Source organism: Camarhynchus parvulus, chromosome 1 (assembly GCF_901933205.1).
Source record: "Camarhynchus parvulus chromosome 1, STF_HiC, whole genome shotgun sequence".
Classification (NCBI taxonomy): Eukaryota; Metazoa; Chordata; class Aves; order Passeriformes; family Thraupidae; genus Camarhynchus; species Camarhynchus parvulus.
Genome location: NC_044571.1, coordinates 106,840,876 through 106,864,404, shown reverse-complemented (window position 1 = coordinate 106,864,404; position 23,529 = coordinate 106,840,876). Strand labels below are relative to the sequence as shown.

Here is a 23,529-nt window from a genome sequence, read left to right as displayed (position 1 = left end):
TTAAGTCAACACTACTTACCTCTGTTATTACAGAGACTCCCAAGCAAAGCTGGAACTTCTGACGGAGCTGAAATTAAATTCAGCCCAGCACAGAGGGCAACAGCCCAAAATGTAGCACTTATTGGTCAATGAAATGGGTAGAATTCATCATTAGTAAGTAATTTCCAGAGAGAGACCATAATTTAACATTAGTTGAATGTAATTTTCAATATCAGGTGGGAAAGTAGCCTTTCTGAAAGAATGAGAGAGTGAACAAGATCTGTATAGTTTTAGCTTGTAAATAACAAGTGCATTGCCACTAATAGATATCATGTAAGTATCAGCAGTGTCAAAAAGAGACTAATTCCCTCCCTCATTTACTTTTACCGAGTGATTGGAGCCAAGATTTGCAATCTGAATAGCTCCCAGTAGTTTTATTCTGGTTTTTACAGCTGCTGCTCTCCTAGCCTGTTGGCTTTTTGAAGTCACAGCAGTTCTCTATTGGAGACTGATCCTGTTAAAACTCCTGAGTGAGCTTTGATGGGGGCATTTGCATTGGTTGGCTGCGAGGTGCTGTGAGGAGGATGGCCTACTGTTTAGAATTCCATATCTGAGGGGCTATCTTGGGTAAAAAGCCCTATTCATTGTGCAGTTATATTTTGCACGAGACCAAACATTCCAGTGACACACAGGACACTTCCAGTAGCTTTCAGTGCATCTTCTTCCCCCTCAATCATTTTGAGCAGTGTGTGGTTCAATCTCCTAGAACGCAATCAATCTCTCAGAATGATGAGCAGCAGGTTCATTGGTTAAATTTGGTCAGGGCTCCCTGTACTCAATTATAAACCTTTGCACCAAAGAAAAGGTAGGCACAGCCTCTGCCACTTAAATTAATAAGAAGACCCGTCCTTCTGTCCCTTACTGCAGTAATTTAAAACTTTGACCCAATCAACCCCTGAATGCAAATGAGTGAGCAATCTGGAGAAAGAGAGTGTTGATCCAGTCAATCTGCAGCCATTTTCAGAGCAGATTTTAAAGATGTACGTGACATTGGCCATTAGTGAGCCAGCAAAGATGAATGGGCCAATAAACGAACATATTTCACTTCTTTCATCTGCCAAGATGAAACATCATCTTGGTGTTCGGCTGCTTTTTTGTTGTTTGGTCTTTTATTTTCTTAATTTGCACGACAGTATTTTGAAAGGCATGCTATCAATCCTTTAATTGACTTTTCTAAAGAAATATTTTTTTTCCAATAAGTCCCCTTGAGTGGGTTGGTCTTCAGGATTTTGGTTTTCTTAATATTTTTCCTTTCTAACTTATTAAAAAGATTTTGATTTTTAAAGATATTGTCTATAAGATTGTTTAGAAAACAAATGGAGAAATTAATGTTTGGCATTGCATCTTGAAAATGAGAATGACTGAGCTAGTAAAGTCCAGCATCCAGAAAAAAAGTCCACCTTTTTTTTCCTTTTTTCTAGTTTAGTTTCTTATACAGTTGCTTTTGGTGTTTTGTCAAAGTTCAGAGTAATTTTTAACAGTGTGGATTTTGTTGAAAATGAACAGTTATTTTCAGTCATTATAGAAGTCCACAATATGTCTGAGAGAGCAAAACATGTCTTTGCAATAATTAATAAATTATCTGACACCTGTCAACAGAGAAAAAAAGGGAAAAGCAGCCTATTGTTGTGGCAGTGTTATTTTTGCAAAGACATTTGCTTCTCGAAGTTTTCTTCTGAACAAAATACTAATTTTTCTTTTTAGTTATGATGTGCCGGACAGTGCACTATCAAAAGTAAAATAGGAGTTAAGTTTTTTAATAAACAATTTTACGTTGAGAGTAAAACGGGGCAGTGATATTGTCGACAAATTCCTTTGAGTTGTGCTGTTTTGTTTTCAGAGCAACTGGGATTTAATTTTTTGTTGTTGTTGTTTGTTTCGAATTATTTAGCTCATCATTACGAGTTATATTCATGGTGTTTGCTTTGTGGCGTTTGGATCTGCAATTTATCCCTTAAAACATGTCTTCATTTATGAAGGTCTTAAAACATCTGTTCATTTATGTGTTTAGCTGACCAGCTGCCTTCCCGTTTTTCCCTTTTTCCAATGTGACATGAAAAGGGAGTGATTCCTTGCAAGCATCTTGTAGCGGAAAGCGCATCTTGGTGATGCTGAACATCTTTTGGTGGAGGGCTGAGCCCCTTTCCCCTGCCCCATCTCGCAGCCCCTCGGTGCTCGCCCAGCCCCAGCCGCCCCCCTGCCTCCTCCCCACAAAGAGGTGAAGTCCCCTGGGTCTGTAATTGCCAGGAGATGAAGCGATGATGGGGAGTGATCACAGTCAATAGCTTTGATTAACAATAAGGTGGGAAATTAGCGATGCTAGCATTCAGCTCCCCTGCCCTGCCGTCCCCATATGCTCCTTGCAGCCTGTGCTGGCTGCTTAGCAGGGCGGCCACCGTGCCTGGAGAGCTGCAGAGTGACACTGGCACAGGGGACAAGAGGGGACAGCTTTTTGGGGAGCCTGGACCATGCTCTCACGGGCTCATCCACGCAGGAGGGGGAAGGACGAGGTGTGCCGTGCGCTGGCACTGTGGCTCTTGCTGTCATGTGTGGATTTAATTGTGTCTGGACGTGTTGTGATCAAAATGGCAACTCCTGTTACTCCTGTGACCCCATCAGCAGCTCTGGTGTTGTTTCCGACAGACTCCGAGGACGCAGAGAGGGGGAACGACAGCGGGACGCCACTCCCCACCTCTGATCACGGCGACAATTCGCTGGGCTACACAGGTAGAGTGCACCTTTCCAAAATATTCCTGACTGCCTCCTCCTGACACTTCCCACCCCATCTGCCATTGCCACCTGTATACGTTCCTTTAATCATCTTTGCTCGCTGGCTCTCTTTCTCCATCGCCTTTAAAAGTTCAACGTTGTTAGCGCTGTTGGGAAATATTATTGTGCCTTTTAACTAACCAAAATGACTGTCCTTGTGTGTGTGTTAGTACATGTCAATGATTTAAATGTTTAAATTTGCTTTGTTGAGACAATGCACCCATTATTTTCCTTTGAACTGTGTATATTAGTGCATGAGGCAATGTATCATCTCAAAGAAATTTTTCCAAAGACCAAGGGGATTTTTCCATATGTTTATTTGGGGATTTTTTTTGCTTTGTTTCTGTTATAAACAAAAGTAAAATACGTTGCAGCAGGGAAGAAAACCCAAATGAGACTAAATGTGATTGGAGAAGAGTGTGTTTCATTGACTTCTGCTTTGCATAAACTACAGAAATGTGTCTCTAGGCCAAATAAGAAAAGCCACAGAATAAGCAGCACCATACAGCAGTGAGGAACCCAATCCTGTATCTCCTCTGCAACCTGAAATGTTTCCCAGCTCCAGGAGACACTGACCACAGCCCAGTCTCAGCTGCAGTCAGGGGTTTTCATGAACTACTGGTGGTCCAGTGTGACTCAGATATTCCTAAGACAGTCTTGCAAGGTACAAGAAGAGGATAGGCAGGTATATAAGAGAGAGCAATTTCTTGTCTATTCATAAAACTTCAGGCCCTGTTATATGCCACTTACAGTGATTGCAGCTTTCATCACCTGCCCCTCACAGTCATCTCTGCATGTGGTTTAAAACCTTGACACATAATTTTATTTCAGTTTGAAATATTACTTTTTTTTCTAAAAAAGGTTAAAAAAAAAGTAAAGGGATACAAATTTTGCCTCAGTCATGATAGATGCCTTTTTAGGAAAACATCACATGAATCCTGCTGCACATGGATTATTTAGACTTTTCTACATTTTGAATATTCTTATTAATTTTGTTTTAAATTCCTCCCCTTGTATGCTCCAAGTTTGTCACGTGCTCATTTCTGGTGCATATGGGATGATCATATTGACAAAATACAGCTTTAAAAATGGGTTTTTTTCCCTTTATGTAAGTTAGACTTCTGCGTTCAGAAAACAGAGATGGGAATCATGATCCTTGGTTCTTGTGTTTAAACAGCCACTAATTTACTTGGAACAGTGAGTCAGACTCCTTGAATAAAAATAAACTGGTTTAGTTTTACCTGGAGATGAGCAGTCAGTTCCCCTCCAGCCTCCTCACCCATCCCAGGTCTGGGGCTGGTGCTCTACAGGCAGATTCCTGCACCTGACAGCCCCACACCTGCCCACGAGGCAGGTGAGGGGCCCTGTATGCACCCCAAAACCCCTCTGAGGCACCAGAGCAACAGGGGTGAGAATTTAGAAGGAGATCCCATCCTTTTTTTCCACTGGAGAGGGGCTGGAGGCTTTAAGCAGGCACCCCCATGACAAGTGCAAGGGAGGGTGATGGCAGGCAGAGGGTGCAAGGGCTGCAGGCATCCCTGCTCCAGTATTTAAGGCAAATAAGGCAGTGTTTAAGACAATACTTCCACTCTGAACCTGGGGGCTTGGGACAGTGTCCCAAACAGAGCACAGACCCTTCTGCATCTGGCACCCCCAAGGATCCTTGTCCTGTTCCGAGGTGCACACGAGCAGCTGGGCACTGCATCCCAGCATCCCAGGAAAGGCTCTGCAGGGCATTGCAGCTGTTTAACCTGCCTCTGAGGGACTAATGGGATCACTTGAGAGCTCTGACAAAGTCAACCCTGCTCCAGTAGCTCCCCAGAGGCTCCACTTAACTCTAGGCTATATTTTGATAGGTATTTTCCAAGTGGGCACAAAAGTCAGGACTGAGTTAGAGGCAAACACAAGCTGAAAAAAAATTAGCACCTAGATGATGACTGGTCTTGTTTAATTGGATATTTTTTGCCTCTATTTGAATGAGCATCAAGTGAAGGAAAGACCAAGTTTTTCACGTTTAAAGATTTAATGATCCAGTATTTTTTCTCCACTGTGTAATAGTAATCAGTAGCACTGTGTGCATACCTTGGTTTATATGGAAAAGCCCTGAGGTATTTATTAAAATTAGTCCAACAGGTTTCTCTAGTAATCAGTAAGAGTTTAAAAAATAATACTCATTGGAATGCAACCTTATAAGTAAAGTTGCCTTTTCTTTTTTCCCCTCCTAATTGTGGGCTCATTCATATGGGCCTAATTTGGAACTCATGGATTTTGCAGAAGTATTCTTGTTCTCTCTTACATTTAGAATTCTATTCTCCAAAAGGAAAACCATTCCAGAAGCTTTTTTGTACTGAAAATTCTCTGACTCTTTCCTAAAATCACTTGGATTAGTCCAGGATACCAGGACCCAGGGGTGAAATAAAGAGCAGTTTATTTTTCAATCATGTTACTATCTTCAGGTGATGCCTGAATAGACAAAACCCATGCCAGTAGATAACTGCTTTCATACCCTAGGATTGTGCTTTTTGCTCATACTGAGAGCACTGACACATCTGCAAGGCACATCTTCCTCCCATTCCATATAAGTCTAGCTGCAAGCTATAGAAGCAAAGCATTGGCATGTATGGGAACTTTCGGGATACAAGATTATACATTTTTCCTACAGCTTTTTCTTTCCCTAGATGTTTTGCATGGTGAATATATGCAGCTGTTTCACACTGTTTTTAAGTGAAGGTAAATAACTCTTAGGGAGAGTTTCACTGTGTTCTCCTAAAGCCCCCTTTATCACTATTATTTATTCTCCTAAATCTGGAGATTTTTTCCTATCCACTTAGGTTTTGCTGTCTCCACTATGGATGCAAGCACTAGAGTTGAGAAATAAGCTCATGCCAAACAGTAAACACATCAATTTCAGGGGGGCAAGAGGAGATAATAACCCAAAATGTTTCAGATAAATTTTAAGTTGTTAATAAATTTCAAGATTATTACAACAAGGAAATTATGAACTTCTATTTGCTTTCTCATGGTTCCCAGTATATTATATGACTGAACTCTAGATTTTTTTTAATCATTATGGTAAAGCGACATCCTCTAGACATTACACTTTTTATAGATCATCAGGGTTTTATAATCAACAGAATAATTAATAGTTATTAAGTGTAGACAGCTGGAGAAGCTTTATATGCATCTATATTAAAGGTAATCACTTTCAGAAAGCATTTTTAATGTGCGTATGTGCGGGCTGAATAAACCACACAATCAAGAAAATAAGTTCAGACACTGAGTATTGTTCCATATGCATGACAATGGTATTAGACTGAAGGGGTTCATTAGAAGGGGGTTTTTAAAATGCATATTTAATACCAGAGAAATACCAAAGAATTGAAAAAAAATCTGAAAGCTGATGTGACCCCATAGGCAGCATAGATGCTAGATGTAGTTGGATTGATTCAGCAAAGAATTCAGGGTTTAAAAAGTTAAGAACACTTTTAACTGTAGCTCTGTAAGTGTAAAGAAATGAGGCTGAAAGATTACCTTGTCTGCATCTTCAAAAAGATCAGTTCTACAGTGACAAGGCTAGATTGGAAAATAATTGCATTGTTAAGATGTGTAACAGCAAAAATCTAAATAGCTATTCAAACAATATGCATAAAGAACAGGCCAAACCACAGTGAGATTCAATAGGATAAAAGAATATGAATACTTTGTGCTGTATTTATTTTGTTTTTTGTCAGGTTTAGGCTGTGGAGATGTCAGACCAAGCTATTGTTAAGGCAGTTATTTTAGAGGGGAAAGAAATTCTAAAGTTACCCATCATTGTTCTTTTTTTTTTTTAAATAATTCCTGGAGAAAATAATGGGGACAAACAGAAGGGGAAAGGAAGCAAGGAAAAAGATCTAGCAGAGTTCCCACTGTATATCAGAGGAAGAATATGGAAAATCATCTGAATAAGACACTGGAGGGACTCAGGGGATGGAGAATGGTCATAGAAGGAAATGCCTTTAATAACAGCAGGGTTTCCAAGAGAAGGGCTTGTATTTAGTCACTAAATGGAGCAGATGATGTGCTGAGTGATGTCCCATAGTACTGGAGAAGCTCTGAGAGCCACAGCTCTGCAGCAGGGAATAGGGGAACCTGAGGAGCATAGGATAAAACCATCTTGACTAAAGCTACTAAGCAGATGTCTCTGTTTAATATTTACTGTTGGAGCAGATTTTCAAAAGGCTGAAGTAATTAATATTTCCACATCAGATATCACATGTGGTGTGGCAGCCTGAATAGTAAAGAAATGTTTCCTCTTGGCTCACAGGCTTCCTTTTTCCTCCCCCAAAACAGTGCAAAGGCAGTAGGTGTCAAGTATGAACCTCAGTTATTTTCCACATAATCAATGGCTGCAGAGTAATCTCTGAGATTGCATTGTGCTGTGCTATTGAAGTGTGTGCATGCAGGATATCCCAGGAAGTAGCACATTTCCTGTTAAATCAGCTGTGACATAAATATTGGGGTTCATTTAACAGATCACAGCGTATCACTTGTGTTGCAGAGACCAGAAGGATGGCTTGTTAAATTAACACTATATGGCCAAACATTTGCCTTGCAGGCAAGGATCACCACTCCTCATTAAGTAGAGTCATAACTTTATAAAGGGATATTTCCAAATACTTTTTTATTCCTGGTTTTCTCAGACAACTCTTCCAGTGTGCAAAGAAATCCTGTGGTTCCCAACTGAGACCTGAAATTAGTCTTCAGTTTTTTTCCCCCTGATTTTAATCCTGAAAATATTGTGGTGGTATTCTTTTGTATAACAAAATACTCCTTTTTTCTCACATTGCCTTTCTTTAATATTATGTTGTTATGTCATCAGAAGAATTGTTCTTAGTGGATCACTGCTTGTCCCATGTGAAATAGGACAGGTTGGTCTTGGAGAGCATTTTAAGGGGAAATTGATCTTATTTTCATGGCCATTTCTGAGAAATTTCTTTCTCTAGTCCAGTTATTTTGCATAGGTGTATTACAGGGCACTTGATTTGAAAAGTGGTAGTTCAGAAAACATGTTAAAAATATTTCTTTGACATCAAAGGTGGAAATCTACACTAATACCTTGTGAGAAATAGGAGTATGTTTCTCTTTTTTTAAGATTAGTAGATGTAGTAAATGTGCATACAGATTTTGTGGCTGAGAGAAAGAGAGGAGAGGAGAAAAAGCTGTGATATGCAACAAGATGAGAAATAAAAATTTTGGAAATAAATATTTACTATTTGATATTCCTTCTAAATTACCATCTTTTGTGTAATTTGGAAAGAAAGGCCAATACTGGGGGGAAAAAACCACACAGCAAAAGCAGTTTGGCTAAGGAGCTGCAAAAAGTGAGGGATGAAGGTGTAGGCTGCAATGTGGATATTTATGATTTGGAGGAGGCTGTAATTTCAGATAGGAAGCAGGTAGCTAGTGATGTCTGAACAAAGCAAAAATCTCATTTCCATGCAAGAATTCCAAGTGACCTATTGGCAAGTCTCATATTTCACTGCTTTCATCAGGGCAACCACCTGTAGAGAAAAACAAACACTTGTTTGCCCTGCAGAACCCACAAACATCTGACAGGGCTGAATGAACCACCAGATCAGATAGCAGCAAGATTTTTTTTTTTTTTTGTAGTTACAGAATCCTTATTGCTAGTGGTAATAGACAGTAGATTTCAGCTGGGCATTTACATCTCAGTACATGTACAAAGCTTGCAGTTAAAACCCTTTTCCCAGTCTTTCTCTATTTTAAAACTTTTAAAACTTGCTAACTGAGCAAGTGTGCTCTTGAGTCACTGAGAGAATGAACACAAAGCCCCATGATACCAATTTTCCAATTTTACAAAGTTACTTCTTAGACTACATCTGCACTCTAAATCCAGGAACAAATGGGTACTGTTATGCCTATTAAAAAAAAAAAGAGGAAAAAAAAGTCCCCTGCTCTTGTCTATCAGCAAAGCTTTCTGTTCCCCATGTCAATCTAAACTGCCAGAAAAATCCTTTCAGTTTCATCCTTCTCTTTGCAGGCACTCTTCTGACACAGATAGTGAGGATTTGCTTTTAATATGTATTAAAATATAGATGTAAATATAAAAAAAAATCAACAGGATTGCCTGTCAATAAGAGCAGGCAACACTGACATTAAAGCAATAATAATTTAATCAAAACTCATATGAGCAATATTGGAGCACAAGTACTCCCACTTACATAAATCTTGTACGGCCAATTTTTATGAAAAAGTTAATAGAAAATCTCCTCCTCCAAATATCACGTTACACTTCAAGGCAGAGTTTTTATTAAAACAGAAAGCATGGCAATGCCCCATGTTTCTCAATCAGTGAGAGCCAGAATATTGTGTGAAGAATTTGTCTAATACTGACTTTAGAAGCAGTAAATGCATCTCTATAGTTGAGGTGCTAGGAATCTTTATAAACATCCATATCTCAAGAGGATGAATTTGAGCTTGAGAAGGTGCAGGAAAGAGCTATTAAAACAGTTAGGGAATAGAAAGTTTATTTTGATGGAGGCCTTAATGAAAGGGAGATGTGACTGCATTTGTTGCCAGCCTTGTGATTTTAGAGAACAAAGAGAAAAAAATCATATTGCTTTTTTAACTTGGAGAAATACAGTTATTGATAAATAGCCTATCTTCAAACAGTACTCAAAATCTGGCCTTTTATAATAGGAGATTCTAATCTTTTATTCTTGTTAGCCCTTTACAAAAGAGGAAGCAGTTAAAAGAATTTAGGATAGAAATTTAGGCTGTGATACAGGAGCAGCTTCTAGAGCACTTCTCAACCAGGAGTTCAAAATCTCCTTTCCATATATTTAGATTTGTGGCAGGCTATGAGAGGCTGTGCATGCTCGATTTGATTCCCCAGGATGAGCATTTTAATCTTGAGTTCCCATGTTCCTAATTAATTATAAGACAAGTAAAATCAAAATAAAATGCATTCACAGCATATTATAGTTTCTCTTTTCCATTTGGGCTGTCACAGACAAGAACCCCTGGAGTTGATGAGAGGCTTTCTGCTGAGGGCCTCCTAGCAAGAGCAAAGACAGAGCAAATTACCCTCAGACACTGCTGTCAGTTCAGTGAATTAAGTATGCAAAGCAATTTGTGAAGATGTTCTGAAGTGCAAATTTCTGCCACTAGGTCAAAAGAGTATGAATTATCACAGGATGAGCAAGGTAAGAGGACATCATCCCCCATCATCTTCATCAGGGTGTTAGACAAGTTAGTCTTTGATTTTAGCCAGGCAAATTGTTTTATTTAAAGAAGCAGGAAGTTAGTAATGCAGATAATTACATTACATGCATAGCAGTGAAAAGCCCTGCATAGATGAGAACATTAATTTATTGTGTCTGCAATAATGCACTTTCATGAGTAGTACAGGAAAAAAAAAAGCACTGAAATGTATTCTCTATAGTTTGGATATTACCATTGTTGGTTATTTATCATAATATTTACTATATAGGATCATGGATGTGCAGGCTAATTCAGGTTGGAAGCAGTGATTGGAGGTCTCAAGTCCAACATGCTAAGCAAGCAGGGTCAAGTATGAGGTCAGATCAGTCTGGTCAGGGCTTCACCCAGTTAGGTCTTGAAAACTTCCAAGGACAGAGCTGGCACAGCCTCTTTGGGCAGCCTGCTCCACTGGCTGCCTGTCCTCATAGGGAAGACAATTTCTCCTGTCCAGTCTGAGCCTCTCTTGCTTTGACTTATGCCTGTTGTCCCTGGCACAGACCCCTGTGAGGAGCAGGTCTCCCTGTGCCCAGTGACCCCTGTCAGCAGGCAGGGAGGCTGAACTGCGGCTCTTCAGTCCCCCTGTGATTGTCTTTTCCCCAGGCTGAGCAAGCCCTGGCTCCTCAGCCCCCCAGGCAAGTGCTCCAGCCCTGAGCATCCTGCTTGGCCCTCTGCTGAGCTCAGCCCAGTTTGTCAATGGCTTTACTGGGAGGGCAGGAAAGGCTGAACTTGCTGCTGGCCCAGAGCCTCAGTGCCCACCCAGCAGAGCTGCTTCCCAGCCTGTTTGGGTGCAAGGGGTTCTTCCTGCTTTCCTTTCCACAGCAGGACTTTGCACCTGTCCTTGTTAAAGGTCATTATGTTCCTGTTGGGCCATTCCTGCAGCCTGGCTGCCTGCGGCTGGCAGCCCTGCTGTGGGACATGTGCACTGGTTCCCCAGCTTGGTTTTGCCTGTCAGCATGAGCAAAGTGCCCTCCCTGCCCTCCTCCAGGTGGCTGATAAGGACCTTGAGCAGGCCAGGAACCAGGACAGGCATGGAGGTCCCTCTTATGTCACAGTTCTCTGGGCAGGCTGCAGCCCATCAACCATTAGCTTTTGAGGTGGTGTGTCCTCAAGTTTTTGCTTATTTGGTAGTTCACCCATCCAGACTTGCTTGAATACAAGAATTTTGGGGCAGATGGTGTTGAACCCAATACATGGGAGTCTAAAAACACAAATAGGCTGCTGATTCAGGATATCCCATCAAAACTGATCTCCCCTGTTTGCGCTGTTTTTAACTGCAGCTCTTGTCAAGAGTTAATGCATCAACATCTATCAAAAGATCCAAAGTTATTTTTGTCAGATCCCTCTGGAAGTGCTGCCAGCCATTTCTTCTCAGTGCTTTGTGCATGTACATGGTTCTTGTGTGTTCCTTATCCACAAACCATAACAAGTTGAACCATCACCTACTAGTGTTAATACATTGTAGGGAGCTTTCTAGAAGGAACTGTATTGATTTTCAGTGACCCTTATATAAGGAAGGAGATGTTTTTCTGAGGTACAATTTACTAGAGAGCATATTATTTAAAGGGTTTTTGTCTAATACTTCCTAAAAGGCAGTGAAAAAACTACTACTAAAACTCACTGCTGCTGTCTTTATTGCAGGAAACACCAAATTATTTTTCACTCCTAAGTATAAGCAGAACCCTGTTGTTTTTTAACTGTTAGTACTTTGAAATAATCTCTTCCAAACTGCTAGCCTTTTTATTAGATTCTCTGCCTCTGCTTAGACTCTTCTTTTTCTTTTCATCAGATGGGCCTTGTGAGGTAATAAGAACCAGTTGCTTCATCCTCCTTCCCTTTTCTTTAATTTTATTTCCTTTATTTAATGGTTTGTTTCTGAATAACTACCAGGAAAAGAAGGAATAGAGTAACCAGCCCACTCATACATTCATAACTTAACCACTCAAAAAACACTGAAGAACATTATTCTGTATTTATTTTTGTCTAATTTTTTGCAGAACAAATTTCTCTGTCTTGTTTCTGGAGTAGCACAAAACCAAATATAAAAATTTTCTTTTTCTGTTAGGAGTAAGTACTGCCCAAGGGACACCAAATCACCTTTCAGTAGATTTAAAGTTTTGATAGCTAAGTATAATTTCTTCCACTTCAGCAAGGTAATTTACTTGTGTTCTGGTGTGTAATGAGGCCTTTCATCGTTTCATATGTAGATTACTTTATTTTTTGATTAAAAACAAGTGGATAGTATTTCATTTCCATCAATGGCAATTACAAGCTTTGACAGGAAGCTCAAGATAAAGGAAAAAGAAGGTAAAAGGAACTTTTTGATCAAGTGATTACAAAGCTAGCGTTCAGGATTTCTTCCAAAACCTCAAAAGGCAAATTTATCATAAAAGTCTGGTGGGAAAGAAGATGCCTGGTTCACTTGGGAAAACTACTGTGCAGTGTATAAGTATTGCAGAGAGTTTATAGACCATGTTTAATGGACAGTAAGTACATCACAGGAGGCTGAAAATGGCTTTAGGGTTACTTTTCCTTCACAATTCCAGCTGTTTAATTACAACATCCAGACCATTATCAGATGGATCAAATAGGAAACTTATCTGTGAAATATACTGTAGAAATCTGTGGGAATACTGTGAACACTGTTGTGCAATATGCACTCAAATGATTTTCAGTTCTGGAGCACACAGCATCACCCATAAGTTGAGTGGATTTTTATGCAAACTTTAGATGCATACATATAAATACTTTTATTTCTGTCCTTATTATGCAACAAGCAATTAAATAAACCCTCTGTAAAAAAAAACAAAGGACATTTTAAAAGAGAGCAGATATAGACATCACACTCAGCATTTGTATACTGAGTATACAAATATATTTGTACAATGTATATTTGTATACTGTATACAAATACTCCATACATGTATTTGAAGGACTTTACAAGAACTGAAGATTTGGAGGAAAGAGTAAAATTCTTAGTAATCACAATGTTTTAATTTTTCACTTTTTCATGTGAGCATGGCTGAGCCCTGGCAGAGGCTTCCCAGAGAGGCTGTGGAATCTCCATCCTTGGAGATAATCAAAAGCCACCTGGGCAAGGTCCTGGGCACCCAACTATAGATGACCCTGCTTGAGAAGAGGGACTGGACAAGATCAATTCTACAGGTCCCTACTAAGCTCAAGCAATCTGTGATTCTATGATGTAAAAACTTGCAAAAAAAAAAAAAAAAAAAAGCTTTGTAGATCTTAACCTGCCTGAAGATAACTATTTCCTTGGCCAAAAATGTTCCTTGAAAAACTAAAACTTATGTGAGGAACAGCAAGATTGCTTGTCTGCCCATGAAGTCCAGAATGCAGAAGCATTTTCTTTTCAGAAAAGGATGGAAAACATCACCAAGATTAGGAGCTCTTTGCTCTTTCTTCCAGAAGCACAAGCTAGAATTATAGAGCCCTATTATTGAGAGAGATGTGCTTTTGCCATGCCAGTGTGTTAGAATATGCCTCTTCATGTGCTTTATAAACTAATTAATGGATATATAAATTCAATATGTCATTTATAGGCTTATCCACCTGTGTACACACAAGTGTTTCAGGATAGCTTGTCTCTGTGTTTCTGTGTTCATACTGAATATCATGTAATCTATCTGCATGCTGAATATTGATCCAAACCAAGGCAGCTACGAGTATCAAGAGAGTAGGGTCTCAGAGGAGAACAGAATGCTTTATAATTGAATAGAATAGATTATATCATTGAATAGAATAAATTATTTATTTCTATTTTAAACCCACGTGACCTAGAAAGAATATACTTGTTGAGCTCTCCTTATCTGGGTCTTTAAAAGTTCTCTGAAGAGTGAATGGATCTAGTTTTCAATTCTGAATAATTAATTCTTTTGTAATACCCATATGGCATCTTTATGAATTTTCTACTTTTTTTTTTTGTTGTTGGGAAATGCCCTTGTATTAAGGTTAAGGTCTTTTTGTAGCTGCAGATGCTCTTAAAATCTGCTGTCCAGAAGCTGCACTGAGATAAAGAGAAAGCGTCACGACACAGTTATTTTGGCAGCCTGATCAAAGCTGGAAGGCTGTATTTAGGCAGACAAGTGTATCAAAGGGATGCAGTTTGAAAAGGCTGAGTTAGCATTCCCAAAACTGTGTCCCTGTGATATGCTCTGCAGTGCTGCTGGCAGAGCACACAGCGCTAGGAAGTGTTGTGCATCCACCAGGACACAGCTTGAACCGGACATAGTGAGAAATTATAATTCACTACAATCTCTTGCTGCTTTTATTAATTTCCCTCTAGCCATAACACATCTGTTCGTGGTAGGACTGATCCAATACCCATCCAACTACAGTTGAATTATTTCAGCAAGCAGTGGATTCAGTAAATACTATCCATGAGATGATCTAAAAAAAAATTACTTAAAACTGAGTCAAGAGAATGAGTCCAACCAGAACAACACAGGACCCTAAGTCCTCTAGCAGCTTCTCAAATGTACTTTCCTTCTTTTTTACCATGCTAATGGAAAGTCCTGTCCTATGAGGTACAGAGTATTTCTTAATTAGAGTTTTTCGTTTGCTTATTTATTTGTCTTTTCCAGTAGGGATAAAGAACATTCAGGGCTGTATTAGAGCAGTCAAATAGTCAGGACAAGAACTTGGATTATAACCTGTAGTTCATTATAAGTGAAGTATTCCATATAACTGTAAAATAACCTGTAGTTTATAATAAAATGAAGTATTCCATATAAGTGGAATCTTATATTTATTTTCATCTTACACAGAAATCAGTAAGTGAAGCACTGCAAATATCCACTGGCCATTTGCCTCTTCTGCTGTAATGGAGCAGCAGTGGAGAAGAGCTTGAGTGATTAGCTGGTGTTTTCCTTGCTCCTTACAAATTATTTAGTCAGCATTTCCTTCTGAGTCAGTGAGTTTGGCTTCTTAGTGCCACTACAAGCATAGAAGGAAAATGAGACTCTGGGGGTGAAATTGTAGAGGACTGGAGCAGTTTGGATGTTTTCTGTATTTTTTTTTTGTATTCCATAGAAGTGAGATTAGAGAAACTATTAAGACTCATGGCATGACAAATGTGGTATGCAGCTGTCTGATTTCCAGGTTTCTTTTTGTAGGTGTTTTTAGAACACATTGGTCTATAACAAACAGGATGTGGATGCCCCGTCCCTGGAAGTGTTCAAGGCCAGGCTGGATGGGTTTTTTGAGCAACCTGGTCTAGTGGAAGGTGTCCCTGTCCATGGCAGGGGATTGGAATTTTATGATGATGATCTTTAAAGTGCCTTCAAACCCAAACCTTTCAATGACTGTTTGTTTTTATAAATCAAACTGATATACTAGCCATAACTTCACTTGAATTTTCTGTAACATTCAGTGACATTGCTCAAATCAAAGCCCAGAGGGGCTTCTTTTTATATTTAGCTAGGAGATGACCACGTCTTTCCAACATAAATAAAACCGACCAAAATTCAAATACCTTCATAGCATTTGAATATCTTTTGTTCCCAACAAAGTTAAATAACAATTCCATTTGAAAAAATGCTGTCAATTACTATTCTCATGTCCTTTCTTTACACCATTATTAGGAACATCTAACTCTGCTTTGTCTACATAATATTTTGTATTTATAAACGGCAATATTTTTTTAAGCAAGAGAGTAAAATAGGAAATTAACCTTACAAGGTATGTTAAAAGCTCCCAGAATTGCACCCAATGATTGTTGATTCCATTTGGAGAGACACCAAAGGTGTGAGTTTCCATATGAATGGTTTCTTGTCTTTTCAAGCTCTAAATAGCTTAAGGCTCACTAATTATACTGGTGCTGGGGCTACCTTAACAACAGCAAGCATCAGAACATATTTTAGATGGTCAGCACAGAAGAACTGGGTCAGGGACCCCCAGGGATTTCATCAAAAGGTTAGCAAACCTAGCAGCACACCTTGAGCACCAATCACTGAGGCTAATGAGACCTCATTTAACTAGTTTTTCAGGGAATTAGAAAAGATCACCTTCTTTTGGGAAATGAAATCTTACTCTGATTCATCTAGCAGTAGGTCTTCTCTACTTCTTTTTTTTGGGGTTTTTTTTTTTTTTTTACAAATATACTCCTCTATCCGTGCAAGGATATTACATTAATAGGCATATGTAAAATACGCTGCCATTAGCACAATAAACTCTACTTTCCTGAGACAGAAATGGGAAAAAAAATTCTCTACAGCAGATGCATTTTCTTTAAAATGGAGTCTATTAATCTATCATATTAGCTACTAAATGAAAACAATAACACACCTCTTTTTCCTTTCCAAATCAATGAATTCCTTGATTAAGAGCATTCGGAAAATAATCTGAGAGAAGAATAAGTGTTTTAGCTATGATGTTAAGATTGTAACAATCTATGCATTTCATTGTCAAGGTTTTTAAGTGAAAGGATAAAATGCTATTTATGAACATATAAATATATATATAAGAAAAAACCATTAACTCGATTATTTTAATATAATTTTATAAATAAAATATGAAGATTTTGTTCATCTTCATTTTAAATGCCATAAACAGACCTACTACATAAATATTCTTTTAAATAGTTCCACTGAAGCTGATCCTTCAGTGTTTTAACATTGAAAGGTCTTTTAGCAAAACCTAAGGATGCAAAAAAATTAGGCCAGAATGCCTTCAATGCTTATATAACATGAGAATTATTTCCTAGGTGTGTTCTTTCTAATTTAAATTACCTGTGGGCAACACAAGTACCTCCTCTGGCAGAGAAACTAAATAGTTAAATACATAATATTCAAATGAGAAGTCAAGAATAATTCCAAAGAATAAAAGCAGTAAGCAGTAGCTTTGTGTCATTCTGAAATTGTTTTTATTTTCATTGTGTCCTTTCATGTACAGGCAGGAATCATAAGGGACTTGAAAAAATTAAATTTTCTTTAAAGAATGATTGCCTAAAGACAGCCTGGGAATATAATACTAAAATAGTAGAAATTAACTGTACTGCTACACTCTAACTACATTTCACAGCTTTATGTTCCCCAAAGGTGCCTGGTGTGTGTGTTGCATTCAGTCCATCTGTGATTGATAGATACAAGTTCCTCATGGCTACCAAACCAAGCATAATGCCTTTTTGTTACATGTTGTATGGCTCTCAGTGTGATAGGATGGAAAATTTTAATTCACTAAAGAGATTTTACTGTAATGCCTGATACATATCAAAAATCTCTTTCAAAAAACCCATTCAGGATATTCAGAATTTTATGTGGTGGCTCCATATCATTAATTTTCTTAAATGATCTCCCCAGAGGTTTCCATTGTGTTCAAGTGAGTGGAGTATTGAAGGGTTGGTATTATTAGCTGCCACTTATAAAGTAAGAATACAAGGATTTCTCACTAAAAGTCCTGGGGGTTTCTTTCTTTATCAAGCAGTTGAAAAAAATAGACTGCTGAACACAAGGATATAATTCTTTTTACATCTTTGGGAAATCATTATGATTTCTATGAAACGCCAGTAGATGAAGCATTATTTTGGCAAAAGTTATTATGTGGCATCCAAATCTCATTAAAGACCCCCTTTGGCATGGGTAAATTTAGCTAGATTGGGCCTGTTGATCTTTGCCAAGTGCTGTCTTGAATTATTCCATGCTAAAATGCTGCATGTGTGTTACTAAATGCCATGGTCCCATTTATCCTGATTATTCTAACCTATAGAGTTACAAATGAATTCACAATTGTTTATGGAGATGTGGTTCAGTTCCAAGTGGCCAGAAATTCAGGGGGTATTGCTTTTGATTACCAGTCCTTTACTCAGTACTGCTCAAAGGAAGGGTTAAGGACAAGGATTTACATGGATCCATGCCTGAAATTCCATGGATCTGACCTCTGCAATCTCCACACCTCTTCCTCAAAGAAGGTGTGTGTATATATATGTATATATATATATATATATATATATATATATATTCTATACCAAAAGTTATGTATAATATATATATTCTATTGCAAAACTAGCAGAAACAGATCTTACTGGATTAAAATCAATAGGGATTTTACCAAGGTAAGTGTGCAAATAGAACAGTAATTAGTTGTCTGACTGAAGGGGTGAACATCTCATTCACTCTGCAGCTGCCAGCTCTCTACTCCTTTAGCAGCCTCTGAGGGTAGTAGGAAGGAATGACCAGCAATCTCTTCAGCTGGTAAACTGTAACATTTTGTCTTAGAATAAATAAGGTTTCTCCTCTTAAAATACAGGCATAGGTTAGGAAAAAGAATAAAAATAAGGAAGGTAAATTAGAAAGACTTAGATAAATAACCTCTGTGCAAGGTAAACAAGATTTTAAAATAGTTAATTTTCACACATCTACTTTATGGCAAGACAGGTAACACATATTATTGGTCCAGAGCACTAATCAAATGAAGCTGTGGACTAAACCATGTAGAATTTCACAGATGACTGCATTCCAGAAACACATTTCCATTGATGAACAGTAAACATAAACAGAAATCAATGATGAAATGAATATTGTTCCTTTGTATGTCAGAGAATGAATGGATTTATATTAGGTTTGAGCATTGAAAGTGTTACAGTGGATGGAGAAATGCCTGGCTATTTATACTAAAAATATTCAATGTGAGTTTCATAGGTAATCACATAAAATGGTAGGAGAAATGCATGAAGTTTCCCAAGTAACCTTTGTTTAGAACTCAGAGAATAAAACATTTCCTGATGTAGCTGCTGTACATCAGACAGAATCAATAGAAACCAAGAATAAGCTTCTCAAGTGAAATAAACATCAGAAAACATCTGTCCTTACTGACTTCAACAAGCTGCTGGCAATCTAATGATGTTATAAGTTTTGTACAGTATCACATATAGCAAGGTTTACAGAAAGGAGCTTTACATTCTGTCTCTGGAATATTCCCTCTTGGGTTCTGGTTAAATAAGAATGATCTCCACAAGCAATGAATTACAAAGGTTCATAAGGAGGTTGTGTTTCACAATTTAATTCGATTTCCATTTCTTCTTGACTTTATGATCTGTATAATTCCAACTGAATAGGAAAGAGCCTCTTATATTCCTCCTTCTGAAGGAAAACCTCATTTTAAATGATGGTTGCAATTGTTGCACATTGGAGTAAATAGAATCTAAATGAAAGGAAAATATTTATTGAAGGTACATTGCATTTTGTTATATGACAGAGAGTTTGTTTGGAAAGCACAGTTAAGTAATGAAAATGGAATAAGTGCTTGAAATCATGATATACTGTATATCTCAAGACCTCCCTAGCACTGCTCTTCAGCCTTTCGTAGTAAATCTCTGCTGAAAAGCAAAGGAAGAGCATCAGGGGCTGCTTCTGTACAGAACATAAACCATAATAATCAGACATTTTTGATTCAATAAAATGGTTATGATGGCATGTTAAGTAGCAAAGAAAAAAGTGAATGTTGAGTTGCTTCAAAGGTAGAATAATACATAAAGATAATACAAATATTTTAGATTCAAGACCAAAAGCAGTCTTTACTTGTCTGTATTTTTACGTGAACAAAACTTCTGTGATTGCAGTCCTGCTTTTCACATTTGAATGTCAACTAAATTTGACAGAGGAGGGAGATTGTGTTTTTCTCTCCAGAAGGCAGGTCCCATTCTGTTTGGATTGCCTGAAAAAAGAACAGATCTGTACATGCAGGCTGCCTTCAAGCACAGACTGACTCTTGGCCAGCCAGCATCTCCAAAATGGTAAAAGGGAGGCACAGGAGGGAGCTGAGTGTTTTGATGTGCAAGGAACACTATGGGAGCACTGATGAGAGTGCATTACACCATGCACAGTGTAGAAAGCACAACAAGAGCCAGCACCAAATTGTGGCAACAATGAATGCTGGGAGAAGAAGGTAAATTCTTAGGAAACCAGCCCTCATTGATCTGGCTGTTCAGGAAGCCATTCGTTCTCATGCCATGAGCCGTCGTGTATTATTCATGGTCAATAGCACTGGTCAATTACTGCATAATTTGAAAGAAAGCTGAAGTTATCATCATATTAAGGAAAATAATGTATCCATTCTCAGGTTTAGAGACTTTTTTTTTCCCCAGGAGCATTATATTACTCTGCTGTGAAGCAGGTAAACAGACAAAACATCAGGAATAATGTTTTCAGTATAGTGTTGTTTCTTACTGGAGAGTAAGCATGCTTAGCTAAAATATCTCCAGTGTCTAGAAGTGCTTTGCCAGAGTGCAGCAGCAGAAAGCTTTCTCCCTTTAAAGCACCAGAGAGTCAATTGTCCACCTGTGATTTTCTACAAGCACAGGGTCTGTCACACAGTTTCCTCCCCTCCTTGACATATTTACAAACCTTGGCAGGCCTACCAAAAAATTTTTGGCTTGTACCACTGGATTCTTGTAGCTGAAGGAAGAAAGGTGGTGATGGGATTGTCACTGTTACCCTTCTTGCCTCTTGAGGTCTCTGCCAAGTCCAGGAATACCAGAAACCTCTCTGTGAACAGGTTTTTGAAATGCACTGACTCGAGAACTGAGTTAATGGCAGTGTGGAAAATCAAGGTGAAGCAGACACTTCACTTGTTGTAAGCAGGCATCGCTGCCCTGACATATTGCACACAACACACACGCTGTACCCACAACAGGAGCCATCTGTTGGGATGGCTTCGTGCCTGCACTCAGCCCATAAGATCTTTGTCCCTCCAGCATGGGTGCCAACAACAATAGACCTGCTCAGGGAACCAGTGCAGCCCTGTGAGTAGCCTCTCATCACGTAGGACACCCCTTCCCTCTGCTGGCGTTGAAGCATTGGTACCACATGCTTCTCTTCAGTTGTTAACAGCCTCTAATTAGCAGTAGTCATATTCTGAACCTCATTTGTCAAACTGTATCTTGGCTAAGCATTCAGCACACTCAGAAATAGAACTGTTGGAAATACTGTAAAATTGTCTTTTTAAGAGCATCATATTGCACTTGGCTGAAAGTAAGCTTTTGGGTCTTACTGTGATATAAATTGAACACGATATTCTTTTCCTGAGAGAGCCAATCTTTGAATATGAAGTCCAAAAACTGTGAAAAATAAATTAGTAATTAAAAAAAAAAGGTCAGTTTCAATTTTTTTTGTTCTTTTGTCTGAAACTGAGCAAGAGCCAATAAAAGAAATAAGCCTGACAGCAGGACCCCAGCCTTCAAAGCTTCAGTTCCAGATAAAAGTCCAATGAAAAAAAAATCTGTTGCACAGTGACGAAGCTTCATCCCTTACACGAACACAGAAAATCCTATTATTGAGCACCCTTCTTCAAGTGGATGTGGAGAACTGCCAATTAACTACCTCTGCTAAGTGATAGACAACCTCCTTGATTGCCTTGAGAGCATGCCTGTCCTGATGAGCAGCAGCAATGCTGGATTTCTGTGCTAGGTTTGCTCTCAGAGCCCCTTTGAAGGTCCCAGCACCCCTCGTGCAGACGGGATCCTCATTTGGAGCCCCATTTGCATTTCAGCGCCTCCCCTCGCACCCCATACATCAGCGATGAGGGCTGGATGGGCAAGGTCAAAAAAGAGGCAGACAGTCTGCAACTCAGCTTAAGCAACAGAGCTTGTTTTACACAAAGTACATGCAGGAAATTTTCTGTCTTTAAGTGCAGAGCTCAGTCATGTTTCCTGTTCTGCTGTGTTCATTGGGGTGTTTTTTCATTTCTTTTTTTAATGGCCATGCTTGCATCCCACTTTTTCTCTATTGTAGTAAAGCTTATATTCTAAGGGGCTAAAATACTTAAAATTCTTCCCAAACTGTCGCTTCTAGGTATATATTTCTGGGTTTGATTTATTTATCTTAGAACAGTTAACAAAAAGTAGTTTCCCCACAATCATTCACTAATTGTGTGGGGTAAATAGAACTGGTTGTCCTGATATGAGTGTGAGTTTGCTGTAGAATGCAGTAGAATGTAGAAATAGTAGTGATGGCTTCTAAACTGTATTTTACAGGATTTAAAAAAATAATTTTAATCACTAACATGTTACAGAGAACCAAATTTTGCTTGTCATTACTTATTGTTACTCATTTAGTAAAAAAAATCTAGTCTAACTGCCCAATTTATCAAAGTCGTATAAAAGACCTAACTTGAAGAATGCATTTGAACAATTTAAGGGATTCTAGGATGTTTCTAAAGCTTTTCTTTGCTTTTATAACATTAGAAACAGTAGTGAAATGAGATTTTAGCTGGTCAATCAACCTTGTTCCCAAATGCAACAGCAGGAAGAAATTAGGTATTACTTCCTAAAAAGTTCTATATGTTTTTCACAGAAAGTGGTATTGTCTGTCTATCTGATTTTTTTACTTTGCACAAGAGAACAAAGGGAATAGAGCAAAAATTAACAGATGCTATAGAGACTGTGAGGAAGACTGTGGTAGGATGAAGATCTTGAACCTGTTCCTCTCCTGTGCTGACATCTGGCATCTCTGCTCCAGATAACCAGCAAGCTTTGGGGACAAAATATTTTTACAATTTATCATGAAACAGACAATCATGAGGAGAACATTTCACCAAAATCACTTCATAGCAATGTGGAGTCCCATTATATGATGAAGTAGCTATGCAAGCTTGACTCCTGTAGGATAAAGGAACTGAAATTCTGGCTTTAACACAAAATGCATTAATTAATCTTATCCCTAATGAGTGGGGGAAATAGAGCTTATATAGATGTTCAGCAAACATGGGAAGGTATATATAGAAACCTCTTTTTCCATACACATAAATCAATTCTAGCAAAGGGGCTTATCATTCCTTGCTGACTTAATTTCCCTTCTGTTCAATATTGTGGATAGCATGAATCAAATAGAAGCTTCCTAGTTCATGTCTGGCACAGGGAGGCACTTTCATTCATACATTTAAATTCGCTGTGTATTCATCACACCCTTTTATAGGAAAATAGATACAGACTTGCAAAGTGGAACTAGAATCCTAGAATTATTGAGAAGCTTTTGGATGTGCAGTGTAGGCATTCGAGCTCAAGTGAAACACTCCAGTCACAAAAAAGGTAAGAGCAGCATAATACACACATTTAGGGCCATTTGAAAAGAAGGAATGAAATTGGATTCCTATTTAACAGTAGACTCTCCCAAGAGCTCTGAATAGTACTCCATTACTCATTTGCAAAAGCAATGAAAACATTAATTGACCTCTTGATTAGTATTTAAATAATAAATACCACAGTGGATTAATGCACTGGCCTTTTACCTCAAAGACATAGTTTAAAACTGACTTGACAAAAAAATCAATTTAATTACATGATACTAAAATTGCAAGTGCCAATAGGTGAGAGTTTCCATGAACACAAGGCCACACATCACATAATCATGCCAAATTGGAATTTATACCGTGCTTTATTTTATTTTTATTTTTTTTTAATGAATGCATGCAGGGTGTGTGTTGAAAGAAAGCAGGCTGCCACCTGCC

The 23,529-nt window shown here is 38.4% G+C and overlaps 1 protein-coding gene across 4 annotated transcripts in view; it reads left to right on the top strand.

Annotated features, from left to right (window-relative positions):
- Nucleotides 1-23,529, top strand: part of ROBO1 (roundabout guidance receptor 1) — a 688,715-nt gene that overhangs the window by 328,628 nt on the left and 336,558 nt on the right. For all 4 annotated transcript variants that reach the window (XM_030954600.1, XM_030954625.1, XM_030954591.1 and 1 more), the window contains exon 3: nucleotides 2,683-2,766. In XM_030954600.1, coding sequence (XP_030810460.1) covers nucleotides 2,683-2,766 — 84 coding nt within the window. The remainder of the gene's footprint in view (nucleotides 1-2,682; nucleotides 2,767-23,529) is intronic.